Raw genomic sequence first — 14,728 nt, forward strand, 5'->3', positions numbered from 1 at the left:
TATTTCTATTGGGTGGGAGGTTGCCTTGTAGGCCAGAAGAAGGTATCTGATCCCCTTGAACCTAAGTCACAAGTGGTCCTGAGCTGCCATGTGTGAATCAGACCTGGGTCCTCTGCTGGAGCAGCCAGTGCTCTAACTGATGAGTGCTCTGTCCTGCTCTGTAGCCCAGGCTAGCCTGGCATTCTTGCCCTGCCCACCCCAGCCTCCTGCTTGCCAGGATCCCACCACTTCTAGATTTGTTTCTTCTATGAAACCGGTTTAATCCGCTGATACCTTTGAAGCCTATTGTACTGAGCCAAGGCCACCCAGAGTCCAGAAGCCAGGTTCGGCCAGCAGGATCCTCCCTGGGGGCACGGTAGAGAGCAAGGCTGAGCCAGTTAGAATTCAGGGACAAAGTGCAGGTTGGAAAATAAGCCGCCCCAGGCATTTAAGCCTCATCGCTGTAGTTCTGCCCTCTGACTTCTGGCTGGCCTTTGACAGACTTCCTGTTCTCACCAAGCTGTTTTTGTGAAGAAAGGAGGGGTTAGCTCAGTGGAACATGCTCTCCTAGCTCTGGGTTCAAGAGGGTGTGTGGAACATGTCTGACGCCCCAGCATCTAGAAGGCGGAAGCAGGCACACCAGGATTTTAAGGTCATCCTCAGCTACATTAGACACAGGGTGTTTGAGGCCAGCCTGGGCTACATGGCTACACCTCTCTCAAGGGAAGAAAAGAATATTCTGGGATAAGGCCGTGGAGAGAGGTGCTTCCCACCTTGAGACAGGGTTGACTTTGAAATGGAGGCAATCCTCCTCCTTCAGCTTCCCCGCTGACAGGACTGGGCTGAGTGCCACGTTTTCCAGGCACCCTTGGCCCTAACTTCTCGAGTAGATGTGATGGTTTCTTTCCTGCCAATGTATTTTTCTGTTGAGTTAATTTAGAGGCCAAGGAAACCACATAAAGGAGGGAGGGTCTTACACCCGCCACAATATGAAGGGACCTTGAGGACACAGAGCTCAATGTAGACCGTGACACAAAGGCCACACAGTGTGAGAATACATAGCAGGCAGGAGGGGCCGGGGAGGTTTGTGGGGACCAGGGCAGGGATGGGGCTTCGTTTGAGGTGGAAGCACAGTGCTGGAATGTTCTGGAACTGATGCTGGGTGCACTGACACCCATGGAGTGACACTTTCGCTGCCCCTGTTGGGGTGTCAGTAAAACAGGAGTTGGGGATGTTCCCTGTGGCGCCTCCCATCTCCCCCACCACCACGTGTGACAGAGACACAGGATAGCTTGCACCCCCTGCTGGCCACACTGTTGCAATGGCTCTTGCTTTGCCTCCCAGCAGGGCACTGCGTGTGTCCCAGGACTCTCCTGACAGCCATTCGGAAAGGTCATCATCATTATAGAGGGAATGGAGGTTTGCAGAGACCAGAGGCAGGCAAGGGTAGACTCAACAGATATATCAGGATTTATTGATCCCCAGAGGCACACCTAGTCCCTTCCCAGCCCCAGACATCAAGAATGATGTCCCAGATAGTTTGGGACATCAGGTCAGAGGCTGGGGTGACCAGCGACCAATGACCTTCCTGATCCAGGAGCTGTAGGGGGCTACAGCAGTGGCCACGGTGGGCTTGAAGATGTCTGTGCAGTTTTTGGAGCTGAAAGACAGGATCCCATCCACCTTGCCTTTGCCACACACCAGGGGCCCTCCAGAGTCACCCTGAAAGAGTTGGGGGACACAGAGGTCAGCCTTTGTGCTTGCAGCTGGGCAGCAGGGACCTGGGAGGTGCTGGAGCCTTTCAAGCTCCATGTGCACCCTTGCCCGCAGCCTTCCTCCCTTGCTCACCTTCCTGTCTCTTTCCCTTCTCTCCTCCTTTCTACCCCAGGACTTTTGCTCTGGGCCCAGATGACTAATTGGTGGCACTGGAGTTCAAACCAGAATTTTCTGGCTTCCTGACTTCCAACCTAGACTCCTTTTTTTTTTTTTTTTTTTTTTTTTTAAAACCCTCTGGGGCCTTGGTTTCCGTATCTGAGAAATGAGGTGGGTGTTAGTCCCGCCCTCCTCCACTCCCCAGGGTGTTAGAGGCTGGTTCCAGGCCACCCCTGTCACCTTGCAAGGAGCTTGGCCCTTGGCCCCAGCCTTTAAGCACAGCATGCTGTCCGTGAGGACACCGTTCCAGAAGCGGCTGTTGTTACACATCCGGGTGTCCAGAAGACGCAGGTCGAGCTCCTGCAGGGACTTGGCTAGCTGTCCCCTCTGGTGGGTTATACCCCATCCAGCCGTGCTACACCGGGAGCCTTCTGCAGGCTTGTCTCGGGGCTTTCTTGGCAGAGCCAGTGGTTTGACATTCTTGCTGGGCTTCACCCGTCCATCCAGCTGTGGGGACAGGAGGACCAGTGAGTGGCAGACAGAAGCAGGATCTCATCCACCTTCAGTGCCCACCCCCTCAGCTATCCCGCCCCATTCCGCACCTTAAGCAGGGCCAGGTCGTTCTCGTATTTGAGGTTGTAGCCAGGGTGTTTAATGGCTTGCTTGATGTAGAAGGTAAGGCCAGGATCTTGGGGATCATGAAGGCTGTGCAGGCCGAACACCAGCTTCAGCTGCTGTAGCCTGCAATGCAAACCTTGCTCACCCACAGCCGCCACAGCCGCCCACAGGCCGAGAGCTCCCTTTCCACACATCCTTGGCAGCCTCCCCAGCCCACTCCTGGAAGGTCATCTCCCATCTTCTCAGTCCTCCTCTCCCAAGGAGACTTCTGCTCTGGTTCCCACCTAGCGTCAGATTGGGGGATTTAATGCCTCTCCCCTCAACTGCAGCCTCTCTTCTGTGATTAGGCTTGAGGTCAGTCAGCTTGTGTTGACGTCCTGCACTCATCCAAACTACAGCAGAGACATAACCTCCTTCTACAGGACTCCTACCTCACACTTGCAAGCCGTGTGGGAGAAGCTTAGGTAAATATCTGGATCGAGCCGTTCCTGAAGCCCAGGCTTCTGAACACATGAGCCAACAATCCCCTTTGGCTTTAAGATAAGATCTCACTGCGTAGTCTGGAGTCATGCAGGTCAGGTAGAGATCTACATGCCTCAGTCTCCTTGAGGGCTAGGACTAAAGGCTGTCACACCCAAGAGCTGCCTCCTTTTGTTCAGGGCCCATGTTTTCTTTAGCGTTGAGGATGAGACCCGGCACGAGCAGTCACTCTATCATCCCTACCAAGAGGGATGTAGTCAGTGGTTTCTTGATGGCGGTTCTCGCTACGCTGGCTCTGTCTTACTGACAGGCTGACTTTCACACACTACCAGGTGTCACGGGAAGGGTTGGGAGGAGGTGTCCTTTCCAGTACCATGTGACCCACCCAACCTGAACCCACAGCCTACACAGCCTGGAGAGGGTTGGCCTAAGTCCTTCAGTGCCTGAAGCCATGGTGGGACATGAAGAGGGTACTCACGGTTCAGACAGGCAGTGGGCAGCGGTCAACACCCACTTCTGATGCACGAGGACTCCCCCACACACGTGGGACTTGGTATTCTGTAGCGAGACCATGTATGGGCGGGAGTGCGGGACTGCCTCTCGACCCCCAATGATCTGGGCCTCAAATCTGTTGCCTACTGAGAAGGGAGGGAGGGCTGTTTGGAGGTGCTGTACCCCAACTTTCCGCTGGGCCTGGAAGCCCTGAATCTGGCAGGTCTGCTGTCTTAAGTCCTCACTGATCCCTGTCTCAAGCCCCACCAGGCCCTACTGCTCACACACTAGTCAGCTGTCAGAGGCTGGGCTTAAAGTGTGACTGAGGAGCTGGAGGGATGGCTCAGAGGGTAAGAGAGCTGGCTGCTCTTCCAGAGGTCCAGAGTTCAAATCCTACCACCCACACCAGGCAACTTACAGCTCCCTAGAACTCCAGCTCCAGGGGATCAGATGCCTCTTTGGGCTTTGCACTCACCCTCCCACATACATACATAAATACATACATGCACATACATACAATACATACATACACACACACATACATACATACACGTTTGCCCTCCCCTGGGAACTCTAGCCCCTTTGGGCATTGCACTCACACTTCTACATACATACACACATTCATACATACATGCCTGTATGAGGAACTGATTCATGCTCTGCTCACACATTGGAATATTACATAGCCACAGACAAGAGGGGTTCTGACACTTGACAGGGCCTTGAGAAGATGGTGGTCAGGGGGAAAAATCAGTCACAAAAAGTCAGTGTGAAATTCTGACAGGATGTAGATTTGTGGGTGCTAGGGTGTCGGGGTGTGTTCATGGGGGATGTAGGAGTGCCTCCATTCTTGTGTGGCTTCTGAATTTCAGTGAGCTGTGCACGGTGTGAGCTGTTTCTCTGCAAACTTCTGTGAAGGGTTGATACAGAACACCAGGCTATACTCAGTGGGCAGAGCGTTTGCCTGTCACACACAGAGCCCTGGGTTCTGTCCCCACGAACTACAGAATCCAGGTCTAGTGGCACACACCCATCATCCCAGTCCTGGGGAGGTAGAAATAGGATCATATTAAAATTTTTAAATAAGCCAGGCTTTAATCTCAGCCCGGAGGCAGAGGCGGGCAGATCTCTGAGTTTTGAAGCCAGCTTGGTCTACAGAGTTAGCAGGACACAGAGAAAACTGTTGCAAGTAAAACAAAACAAACAACATTTAAAATAAATATTCATGAGAGTTTGTGATCCAAGTGATTTCCCATCACATTGTAGACACCCTGCCTTGCTCTGAACTGCATGGCCAGTCTTTAAGGTCCCAACAATACTTTGTTGGGTCTGGTCCTATTCCAGAGCCTTTACCTGAGAACAGAGCAGAGTTCTGTTTTATATTCTTGACACTTTATTTTATTTTACAGCCAGGGTTTCTCTATGTAGCTCTGGCTTTCTTAGAACTCCCTTTGTAGATCAGGCTGGTCAAGAACCCAGAGATTAAAGGTGTGGCCACCGCTGCCCAGCAATTCTTGAAACTAAGAAGAGAAGGAAGAGGAGGAGGATGAGGAAGAAGAGGAGGAGGAGAAGGAGGAGGAGAAGGAGGAGGAGGAGGAGGAGGAGGAGGAGGAGGAGGGAGGAGGGAGGGGGAAGAAAAAAGAAACAAAAGTCAAGTCTAAAGAGAAACCAAATTTTCTCTGGGAAAGTGTCACCTCTGTCACTTCTCACACCCACAATCAGACCAGCAGGCTGACCTCTGTCTGAAGAACTTGCAGCCACCACCCACAATCAAATCGCTCTTGACCACCCAACCCAAGGAAGTCTCCCACCTATGAGTGTTATTTTCTTTCCTTCCTTCTTTTTTTTTTTTTTTTTTTTTTTGGTTCTTTTTTTTCGGAGCTGGGGACCGAACCCAGGGCCTTGCGCTTCCTAGGCAAGTGCTCTACCACTGAGCTAAATCCCCAACCCCTCTCTCCTTCCTTCTTAAAAAGCCAAAAGGTTTATTTTGAGACAATGTCTCACAGAGCCCAGGTTACCTAGGAGCTAATGTCGCTGAGGATGACTTTGAACTCCCAATCCTCCACAGATAGGCATGTGCTATCTGGTGGAACCCAGGACCTCTCACACGCTGGACAAGACCTTGCTCTACCCACGGAGGTACAGGCCCAGCTCTTCATACTTTAAAATCCCACTGTAAAGGAAGCTGAGAGAGAATTGCTAGGAGTTTGAGATCGGCTGTGGCTGCACTGTGCCAGGGTCTCCACAGACTCTCAAGACCAGAAGCTACGGGGCCAGCGTCAGAGACCAGTAGATAGACCATAACTTTCAAAGTTCTTATCCTGGCAAAAGCCAACCTCCTCTCTCACTCCTTGTCCTTTAGAGAGGTTCTACAAGATTCCAAGCTAATGTGAGCATCAAAAGTTGGGAGGTGGGGATTGGGGATTTAGCTCAGTGGTAGAGCGCTTGCCTAGGAAGCGCAAGGCCCTGGGTTCGGTCCCCAGCTTCCAAAAAAAAAAAAATAAAATAAAAAATTGGGAGGTGGTGCATAACCCAGCGCTCAGGAGACAGAGCTGATTCTGTGAGTTCCAGGTCAGCTAGGACTACTAGTGAGATCTTGTCTCAAAAAGAAACTTGTATTTATGCATACGGATGTATATATACGGAGGTCAGAGACCAAGTCTGGCATCTTCTGCATTACCCTTTACGGACTGTAACTGAGACAAGGCCTCTCACCGAATCTGGAGCTCAGATTCGGCAAATTCCTGGAGCCCCAGGGACCGGATCCTGTGGTTCCTTCCCTAGAGCTGGGGTTAAAGCTGAGACACACCTCTACAGTGAGTTTGAGGCCATCTGGACCTCAGGAGACACTCCTTTGGGAAAAAGAAGCACGCCCTAGCACGGTGGCACGTGCCTTTGATTGCCTGAACTCAAGAATTTACTTGTAAATTCTAGGCCAGCCAGGGCTCCAGGGTGAGACCTTTACAAAAAGAAAGCGATCTGTGGTACCTGCACACCTTTAATGTCAGGACTCAGGAGTCTCTGCAGCCCAGATGGCCTCAAACTCACTGTAGAGCTGAGGAAGGCTTTGAATCCCCGATCCTCGGGTCTCCACTTCCAGTGCTAGGACAACAGGTAAGCTCCACCATGCCTGGTTTAACGCAGGATGGGGCCTGGCTTTGTGTATGCCAGGCATATGCCCTACCAATGTAAGCCTAGCATATCCCATTTTGCTTCTCCAGATAGGGTCTCACGCTAACTGAACTCATGGCAATCCTTCTGCCTCAGACCCCTCAAATCCTGAGCTCACAGACCTGTCTGTCGCCAGGCTATGCTCACTGTTTTCTTTTACTGAGTATGCTCTCCTTTTTTAGATGCTGTTTCCCAGGGATCTGAAGCATCTGCTAATTTCCCTGCACACAAAGGCTCTCCCATCCACAGCCCTCTGGAGACCAGGCTCTAGGCCTGTTTCTCCCTCATGCTCACCTGCCCACAGTGTTTTCAGGGCCAGCAGGAGCAGCAGGGACCAGCGGACCTCCATCCTGGCACAGGACTGGTGGTCCCTGGGGGAAGGGGCCCCACACTTTCTCTTCCGGTGGAGACAAGTGGCCTTCCAAGCACCACCCACCTTACCCACGTGTCAGCTCCTCCTCCTTCACACCCTGCTGTGTGGTTTTAGAAAGCAACTCTGCTGTCAAAGTTGCCCTGTGTCTGGGGGCAGCAACTACAGCCAAGCGATGCTCCCTCTCCTGGCACACTGCTCCTTTTAGCACTGGGGTGAACTCCAGGGGGGGGGGGGGGGATTTGTCTCAACTGACCTCAACCCCCACAGGGGACCACCTGGAGCCAAGTGGGTCCTCTGCTAGGCTTGGTGCAGGCCTTTGCCCACTGAGCCTTCCCGCTGGTTTTGCAACTGTAGATCAGGCTGGCAGCAAATTGTATGGGCAGAGGATCGCCTGAACACCTTTTTCCGATGTGTCCTTCTCTGATCAGTTCTGACTGGCATGGGTTGACTGGAACTTTGGACATTAACAGGCCCGCATAAGAGGAAGTGACACTTTCTTTCCACAGCACCCGTAAACATGCAGGTGGCAGAGCAGATCTGCTATCTCAGCACGGGGTCACTGCAGGTGCCCTGCACAGCATGGTGTGGTCAGAGAATTCACTCAGCCTGCCCCTGCTGTGGAGTCACCAGGCTGCAGCTCAGTATCAGAGGGACTCCTCAGGCAGCACTAGTTTCCAGGGCTGAGGAAGTGCCCAGAACACAAGGACTGTTGGGAATACCAATCCCCTGTAGGCCTCAGGACCCAGGCCTCCTGAACACAGGCTTGGGGTGGACGCAACCACAGTGCCCGATGCAGGCGGGTGGGATTTGCAGGCAGCAAGTTTCTTCTGGGCCTGGGGCTCCTGTATGCTACTGAGCCCCAACAAACAGGCCACCATCGCTACCTCTTCCTGCCCATCCCACAGCCCTGCCTGGGTACCCAGGTAGCCCTCAGTACCCAGTGCCACCGGCGTCCTGGCTGCTTCTCTCAGCTTCTCAGAAAGCTATTTTATTTGGATTTCACACACACCAAAAGCAGAGAGGAGACTGTGGGGCTGGCCCTCTTTGGGCTGGAGTCTCTGGCTCCCCTGGGCAGTCGGTTCCCAGCCTCCCAGGCTTGTCATCCTCTGAAGGCTGAGTGGGGTGTCTGCCCTGCACCACAGCTCTTCTCCAAAGCCGAGGAAAACCCATGGGGAATACAGGGTAAGAGGACCTAAGGATCATGGGATGGGAGCCCACATTGAACCTCGGTGAGGTAGTCTGTCGCCTGAGGCCCACACGGGTCCTGCTGAGGTAAAATTTGTAAGTTTATTTCAGGGACGTGGGTCAGGACTCCTCGGTGCCAGAGTCATCCTCTTCATCCCCAAAGCAGCTGTCGGCCTCCTCCACTTCACCGTCCTCATAGTAGTCGTCGTAGAAGAGGTCTGAGCCCTCGTCGGGCGCCGGCGCCTTGGTCTTCACGCAGTACTCGGCCAGCGTGGTGGGCACCTTCACGCCATCGCGCTCTGCGTCCACCTTGGTCCCCAGGACCTGCTTCCTGGGGAGACAGGGCGGGTGAGGCCACGGCCCAGGAAGATGAGATGAATGGGGGCAGGGAGCAGGTGGGAGGAGAGGGCCAGGCGACAAGGAGTGGCTCAGTGACCAACTCCAGCAGAAATGTAACCACAGCCAGCTGTGGGAGACGGTCTGTCACCCAGTCCTTGGAGGCGGAGGCAGGAGAACTACTATGAGATTCAGGCTGACCTCGGCTATAACCGACAACAGGGGCAGCCAGAGTGCTCCTTCTGTAAGCATAAGGACCCATGTCCAGCTCCCAGCACCACAGAAACAGCTGTAATCCCAGACTGTGGGGGGCACTACCCTAGTTGTGGGCTAGGTAACATGCACCTCCTCACACCAACAACAAATTGCAGCCTGACCTGAGGGCACCATGATGAAGGGCAGTTCCGGAACAACTGAGGTTCCAGGTCCCACAGGCCATGGGTGAAGCAACATGTAAGGGCTTCCTTGCACAGGGCAGGCAGCAATTAACTAGGTGCCTGAGAGGCCAGGCCACCGTCAGGCCAGAGTCTTGGGGCACAGGTCCCAGTGCAGTCAAGCAGAGCAGACACTGTTTTCAGCTGCCCAGAAGGAATAGGGGAATGGGGACAAGGCTATGGTGGAGGGGCACGTGGGACAGCAGCACACCCCAATAGCCTAGATCCATCTCAAGGTCCTTCTCACAGGCTCCTAGCTATCCTGTCCTTGTGCTCAGGCAGGGACATGACTAGATACTGGCTCAGGTTGAGTTCCAGGAGTGGTACAGGCCTCCTGGTCAGAGCAAGTGGCTCCTGGAGTCAGAATGGTAAAAATAGCCTGGGCTCCTGCTCTGGGCCAGGGATCCAGGGAGGAAGCAGCCAGAAGTGGATTAAAGGCTGCCAGGAGGGTGGAGAGTGCAGTGACAGGGCCAGACCCAGGGTCTCCTCTTCCAGGACAGCCAGAACTATATAGAACAGCTAGGGCAGCCAGCCTTCCTCTCAGCTGAGGAAGAGCAGGAGGAACAAAGTTCTGTTCAGCCAGTCTGAACAGAAAACAAAGGGGACAGTCTGCAGGGACTTCCAGTGACCAGGACCGTTGCTGACCTGACCATGGTGAAGGGGACACCTCCGTAGTGCAGCGCTCAGACCTTCCTGAGTAACTTATACCTCCATGAAGGACCATGCTGGCTACATCCACCTTGCCTAAGACAGAGACTAACCCTGTGTGTGTGCACATGCTAGACCAGCACTGCCTACCGAGCTGCGGCCTGTACCAACTCTGAGAGGGCAGGCTTGGGGACATTACAGGCCCTGTGTTTGGGTCACTGTGTAGACAAGCACTGGGTCACTTAAGTGGAATGTGTGTTGTCATCCTGACATCAGAGGGACCACAAGGAGATACGGAGTTATATGAAAGCCTGTCTCAGAAAACACAGAAGCTAAGCGACAAAGACTGAACCCCTCAAGTGCAACTTCATACCCAACGTGAGGGGTGTAGGGGAGACTGCCTGGCCCCAGACAGGCCAGGAGCTCCTGCTAAGAAGCGATGATAGGTGTGGACACTGCCACTCATAGACAGCAACAGGTCGCAGCCCTGGTCCCTAACTGAGGACAGACTCACAGTGGGCTCAGCCCCCTTCCCACTTTGCAAAAAAAAAAAAAAAGCTCTAAGTTTCAGAAGCACAAATGCAAATGATTGATGCTCTCTGTCAGACAGTGAGGGTGTGGCCCAGAGAGCCCAGTTGCTCATGGAGTTAAGTCAACAACAAGGCAGAGGGGATCTTGGCCACCCTGGGTGGTCAACTCCGTGCTCTGGGGGCCCCAGAGTCCTCCACACATCCAGCCCGGGATGCAAAAAATGGAAACATACAACAAGTCCCCACCCCACCCACACCCCAGATCACTCTTCACAGTAGGAAGCACTCACCGGATGATGTCCGTGTACTCGCGGTCCTTCCCCTTGCTCTCCTTCCATTTTCTGTACATCACCGAGGCGTCCACGTTGGCAGGCGAGAAGGTGTTGGGCTCATTCAGCAGGGAGATCACACTCAGGAGGATGGTCCTGTAGGGCCGTAGGTGCAAGCTCAGCTCCCCAGACTCTGGGAACCCCTGACTGGAGCAGGGAAGGGTGGATCTTAGGGTACAGGGTGTTTGCGGGTGCCCACGGTGCAGTTCCATGGCAATTCTCACCTGACATTCTGCGTGGGGTTCCACCGCTCTGAGGGTAGCTCCCCACTCTGTGGGTCATCAACTGGGGGATGGAGGATGGAGATGCATACGTCCCCTGTCTGCAAGAGTGACCAGGGTTAGAGGAGGGGTGGGGCATGTGCAAGGGAGGCAGAGAAGTGTGTGGTGGAGTGTGCCTGAAGCAGGCCTCTAGTGTCTTACCTCATAGATGTTTGGGTGCCACATCTTGGTGAGGAACCGGAAGGCTGGTGGGGAATATGGGTAGTCGATGGGGAACTTGAGGCGAGCCTACAGATGGCAGAAAATGGGGTGGCTCAATGGCAGGCCCCCGAGCACTGCTGGAGTCAGGGGCTGTGCCCACCTGCCGCTGGTGTACAGGCCCTGAAGCCAACTCCAGTCTTTGTACACCAGTATACACACAGCACACCTCTGTGACTTGACATCCAGGTTAGGAAAGGCAAGGCGGTTAGGAAAGGTGTGGGCTAGCTAGAGGAGTGAGTCAGCAGGTCTGCCTGGCCTCAGGCCTCCCACCAACACCACCCAAGCTCAGGGGCCCAGGCCAAGAGTAGTCACCAGACAAGCTGGAACCATCTGCCTGGTCACAGCAACTGCTTGTGGCTGAAGCTCACCCTGCCCACTGCCCCGACCTTGGACAGATAGAGAAGGCCTGAGATTTGCCCTAGTCTTGGAGCTCCCCAAGGACAGCTTCCAGTGTTCTGCCTGGCGCACACAAACCTAGTGTGGAGTTGCCACCCCGATCCTCTCAGGAGAGCAGATGGGGAAGGTGGCATTGCTGGAACAACACCCCACACTTCTGGGGCTCCAGATGCTTCTAAGAATGAGCAGACTGAGGCTCAGAACAGGAAGGGTTCTCTCAAGTGAGACAGGCTGGGCTGTCCAGAGAAGCTCCTCACAGCTCCCCTCCTACAGAGACTCCCCACGTCTCAGTCACTCACACCATATAGGAAGCTCCTACATTGGCGGATTTGAGTGACATCATGCAGGGCCTCCTCCTAAGCTACCTCAAGAACAATGTGAGCCTAGGAGGCTCTACCCACAATCCTTTACGGGCAAGGAAGAGTTCAGGTGACCCTGCTCTGAGCACCCCCCCCCCCCCCCCCGCAAACACAGGAGACAAGGTGCTAACAGCATCTGCATGTCCTGAAGGCGGCTCAGTTCAGACCACCTCCAGGTGGGAAGCGAGGGTGTCCACATGTGTCTCCCTCCCGTTCTCCACATGCTGTACCTGGAAACCCTAACTCAAACATTCCCCTGCATAAGGAGACTTGTGACTTTCCTAAGCACTGACCAAGAAGGGTGAGGACATCAGCCACAAAGGAAGACGCAGAACAAATAAGTGCCACGGCCCTACATCTGGGGCCCCAGACTGGCTGGGGTTTGCGTGCACCTTTGGCCCTAACATAAGATCCTGTGATTCTGCTAGTTCTAGTCCATGGCAGGCAGGATGATTCAACTGTGCTGACATGGGTACCTATACCTGGCCAAACATACTCAGTGTTGGGGGCTGCCTAAGCCTCCCTGCTCCCAACCACAAAAACATCTGGTGCATTGAGCCTGAAGCCACCAGAGGGCAGACGACACCCCTTAGAAGGAAAAATCAGGCCCCTAAGACTCCACCTGTTCAGTGGAACCTGAGAAAGGCTGTCAGGGTGGGGCAAACAGAGAGCTCTAGGGTCCAGGGCCCTTGGCAGGAACCCAAGGTGTGGCTCCAAGATTCAGGGTGGGCCCCCACCACCCCCTTGAATGCATTACGTGAAGCCTGGCCAGTGCTAAAGGTGGCTGTTGTCCAACAGGCACGGCTGCCAAGGCCCTGCCAGGGCCTCTACTGGAACTGGAGCAGGTGGCTGTCCAGGCTACACGTCTCTTCCCTGGGGACACATCGGCCAGTGGCTGCTCTGGTTGTGTTCCAGGGTAGGGGACAGGCCTGGGGATGTCAGCCAGCAGCTGCCCGTGGTCCTTTATGTCTTGAGATATGGACAAACTAAGGTGAACCTTTTCAGGTTTCACCACATGCTGGTGGGGTGAGGGACAACCTGGGAACATGCTTGCCAGCAGAGGGCTCCAGATGCTTCTGCGTCTTGTGGTGGGGAGAACTACACCGGAACAAGAAGGCCAGCAACTGTCCCTGGGGAGACCCTTCACCAGAAGCATGTTGGAAGAGTGGGGACAACACGGGGAGATACATCCCCAGGTACATGCTTAGTCCAGTGCACGACAGCCTGGGAACACACTGACCAGCAGCAGGCTCTAGAGGCCCCTACGTCTTGTAGTGGGGGTCTGCCTGGGGGTGCGGCATACATTAGCTGTCTCTGGTCATGTAGCCTGCTGGAGAACAGTATAGGGAGACCAGTCCCCGGGGTGAGGTCAGCACGTGCCCAACAAAAAAGGGAGGGGCCGCTTTGCACGAGGGGCCTGAGCCAGCCTGGGAGAGAGGCAGGCACAAAGAGGAAACTGAGGCTCGGCTCACCTTGAAGTAGCCGCCCTCATAGTAGGTGTTGGGGGGTCCGAAGATGGCCACCTCCCAGTTGTACAGGTCGCCCTCGTCCACCAGCGTCACCCGGAAGCCCTCCACCGGCTCCTCCTGCAGCCCCTTCAGCTCCAGCAGCAGCGCCTTCTGCGAGCTGGGCACCAGCGGCCGGGCCATGGCGGTGACGGCGGCGGCGGCGGAGGGGCCCGGGGCCGGGGCCGGGCCGGGCCGCGGGACCGGCGCGAGCTCGCGGGACGGACCGGGTCGCGCGCCGGCAGGGGGAGAGCCGCCGCCTTCCTCCTCTGCGCCGCCGCCGCCGCCACCACCCGGGGACCCCGAAGGCTCCACTCGCTCTGGCGCCGCTGCCCGCCCGGCGCTCGCTTCGGCCCGGCCCGGCCCGCGCCTAACGCGCCTGCGCGCCGCAGCCGCCGGGCCTCGAATGCGCCTGCGCACCGGCTCCCGGCCCCGAATGCGCCTGCGTGCCTCCTTCGGACCCCGAATGCGCCTGCGTGCCACACCCGGGCCCCGAATGCGGCTGCGCGCCGCTGCTGCCGGGCCGGAAATGCACCTGCGCGCCACTGCCGGGTCTAGAATGCGCCTGTGCGACGCCTCCACCGGGTCCGGAATGTGTCTGCGCGCCCGCCCGCGGGGCACGCCGGGAAGTGTAGTCTTCTTCCCCCGCCCTGCCGCGCAGGCGCCTTGCGTTTCCGAAGCCCCGGAGGCCGCCGTCGCCTCCGGCCGGAAGAGCTCCGCGGATGCCTGTGTGCGGAGTGGCGGGCAGGGCTGGGCTGCGCGCTGCGGAGTGGCAGCTGCGGCTTTGGGGGCCTTTTCTGTGACGTCAAGGGGGCGTGGTTGTGGGTGGGGAGTTGGGCGTGGCTTGTGCGGGAGCGGAGCAGGATCCGCCCTAGTTTCCCATCATGAAGCTATGGATGTCCCTATATTGTCTCTATGGGCTCAGGTAGAAGGAGGGCCCACAGAATCGACGATTTGGGGTTTGCAGACCTGGCTTCCAGCGGGTGGAGTGCTAACCTCTACCCTGGGAGGACTCTCATGTCAGGCTGTCCTTTGACCACACCCTAGTCCTGCTTAAGCAGTGGTGAGGCATCCTGGAAAGTTACAGGAGCGGGAACAGACACGCAAAGTCCCCGAGGTTGACCGGCATAGACACCCACACTCCTTTCTTGGACATTTGGTCATGAGTATTGAGGTGGCAGCATATTCAAGCCTTGCAGACAGGTGTGTGGTGTACCCGTGACCTCTAGGGGTGGGTGGTTCTGGCCCTAGGCTGTGTTGTTCACACAGCTGGACTGTGGGTGTCCTGAAGGACTACAGCTGCATCAATAACTGGGGCTGGGAAAAGGCAGCTCCCCCGCCCCGTAACCCCCCACAGGTGTGCCAACATCCTGTCCTGGCTGGGGATATCAGGCAGACCTGTTTGGGGATAGGGAAACAGTGTCAAAGGTGGGGCTGGTTGATGTGACCAGGAAGAGCCAAGGATCCAATGCCACTTGCCTGTCCTCCCCCTGGGAACTCTGGGCCCTTGGGCTAGAAAGCTTTCTGGTCATACTCCTT

At 55.6% G+C, this 14,728-nt stretch overlaps 2 protein-coding genes across 6 annotated transcripts; both read right to left on the minus strand.

The window, feature by feature from the left end:
* Window positions 1–1,426: 1,426 nt before the first annotated feature.
* On the minus strand, window positions 1,427–7,192 carry Gzmm (granzyme M). 4 transcript variants are annotated; one of them, XM_039078569.2, is made up of 6 exons: window positions 6,907–7,181; window positions 4,795–4,961; window positions 3,428–3,587; window positions 2,454–2,592; window positions 2,092–2,358; window positions 1,427–1,701 (listed from the first exon to the last, which is right to left on the minus strand). In XM_039078569.2, the coding sequence occupies exons 3-6, from the start codon at window positions 3,520–3,522 to the stop codon at window positions 1,528–1,530; spliced, it is 675 nt and encodes a 224-aa protein (XP_038934497.1). In that variant the 5' UTR covers window positions 3,523–3,587; window positions 4,795–4,961; window positions 6,907–7,181; the 3' UTR covers window positions 1,427–1,527. The 4 variants fall into 4 exon arrangements, with proteins under 4 accessions (XP_038934497.1, XP_038934496.1, NP_476531.1 ...); XM_039078568.2 differs by lacking the exon at window positions 4,795–4,961 and having other exon boundaries at window positions 3,428–3,584; window positions 6,907–7,185; NM_057183.1 differs by lacking the exon at window positions 4,795–4,961 and having other exon boundaries at window positions 6,907–7,000.
* A 760-nt stretch (window positions 7,193–7,952) lies between these two features.
* Cdc34 (cell division cycle 34, ubiqiutin conjugating enzyme) lies at window positions 7,953–13,950 on the minus strand. Of its 2 annotated transcripts, none has more exons than NM_001013103.2 (5): window positions 13,157–13,351; window positions 10,870–10,956; window positions 10,672–10,769; window positions 10,409–10,543; window positions 7,953–8,501 (listed from the first exon to the last, which is right to left on the minus strand). In NM_001013103.2, exons 1-5 carry the CDS (start codon window positions 13,331–13,333, stop codon window positions 8,291–8,293), a joined length of 708 nt encoding a protein of 235 aa, NP_001013121.2. In that variant the 5' UTR covers window positions 13,334–13,351; the 3' UTR covers window positions 7,953–8,290. The 2 variants fall into 2 exon arrangements, with proteins under 2 accessions (NP_001013121.2, XP_038934562.1); XM_039078634.2 differs by having other exon boundaries at window positions 7,958–8,497; window positions 13,157–13,950.
* Window positions 13,951–14,728: the final 778 nt, after the last annotated feature.

The sequence above is a fragment of the Rattus norvegicus genome, chromosome 7 (assembly GCF_036323735.1).
Source record: "Rattus norvegicus strain BN/NHsdMcwi chromosome 7, GRCr8, whole genome shotgun sequence".
In the NCBI taxonomy this organism is placed as follows: Eukaryota; Metazoa; Chordata; class Mammalia; order Rodentia; family Muridae; genus Rattus; species Rattus norvegicus.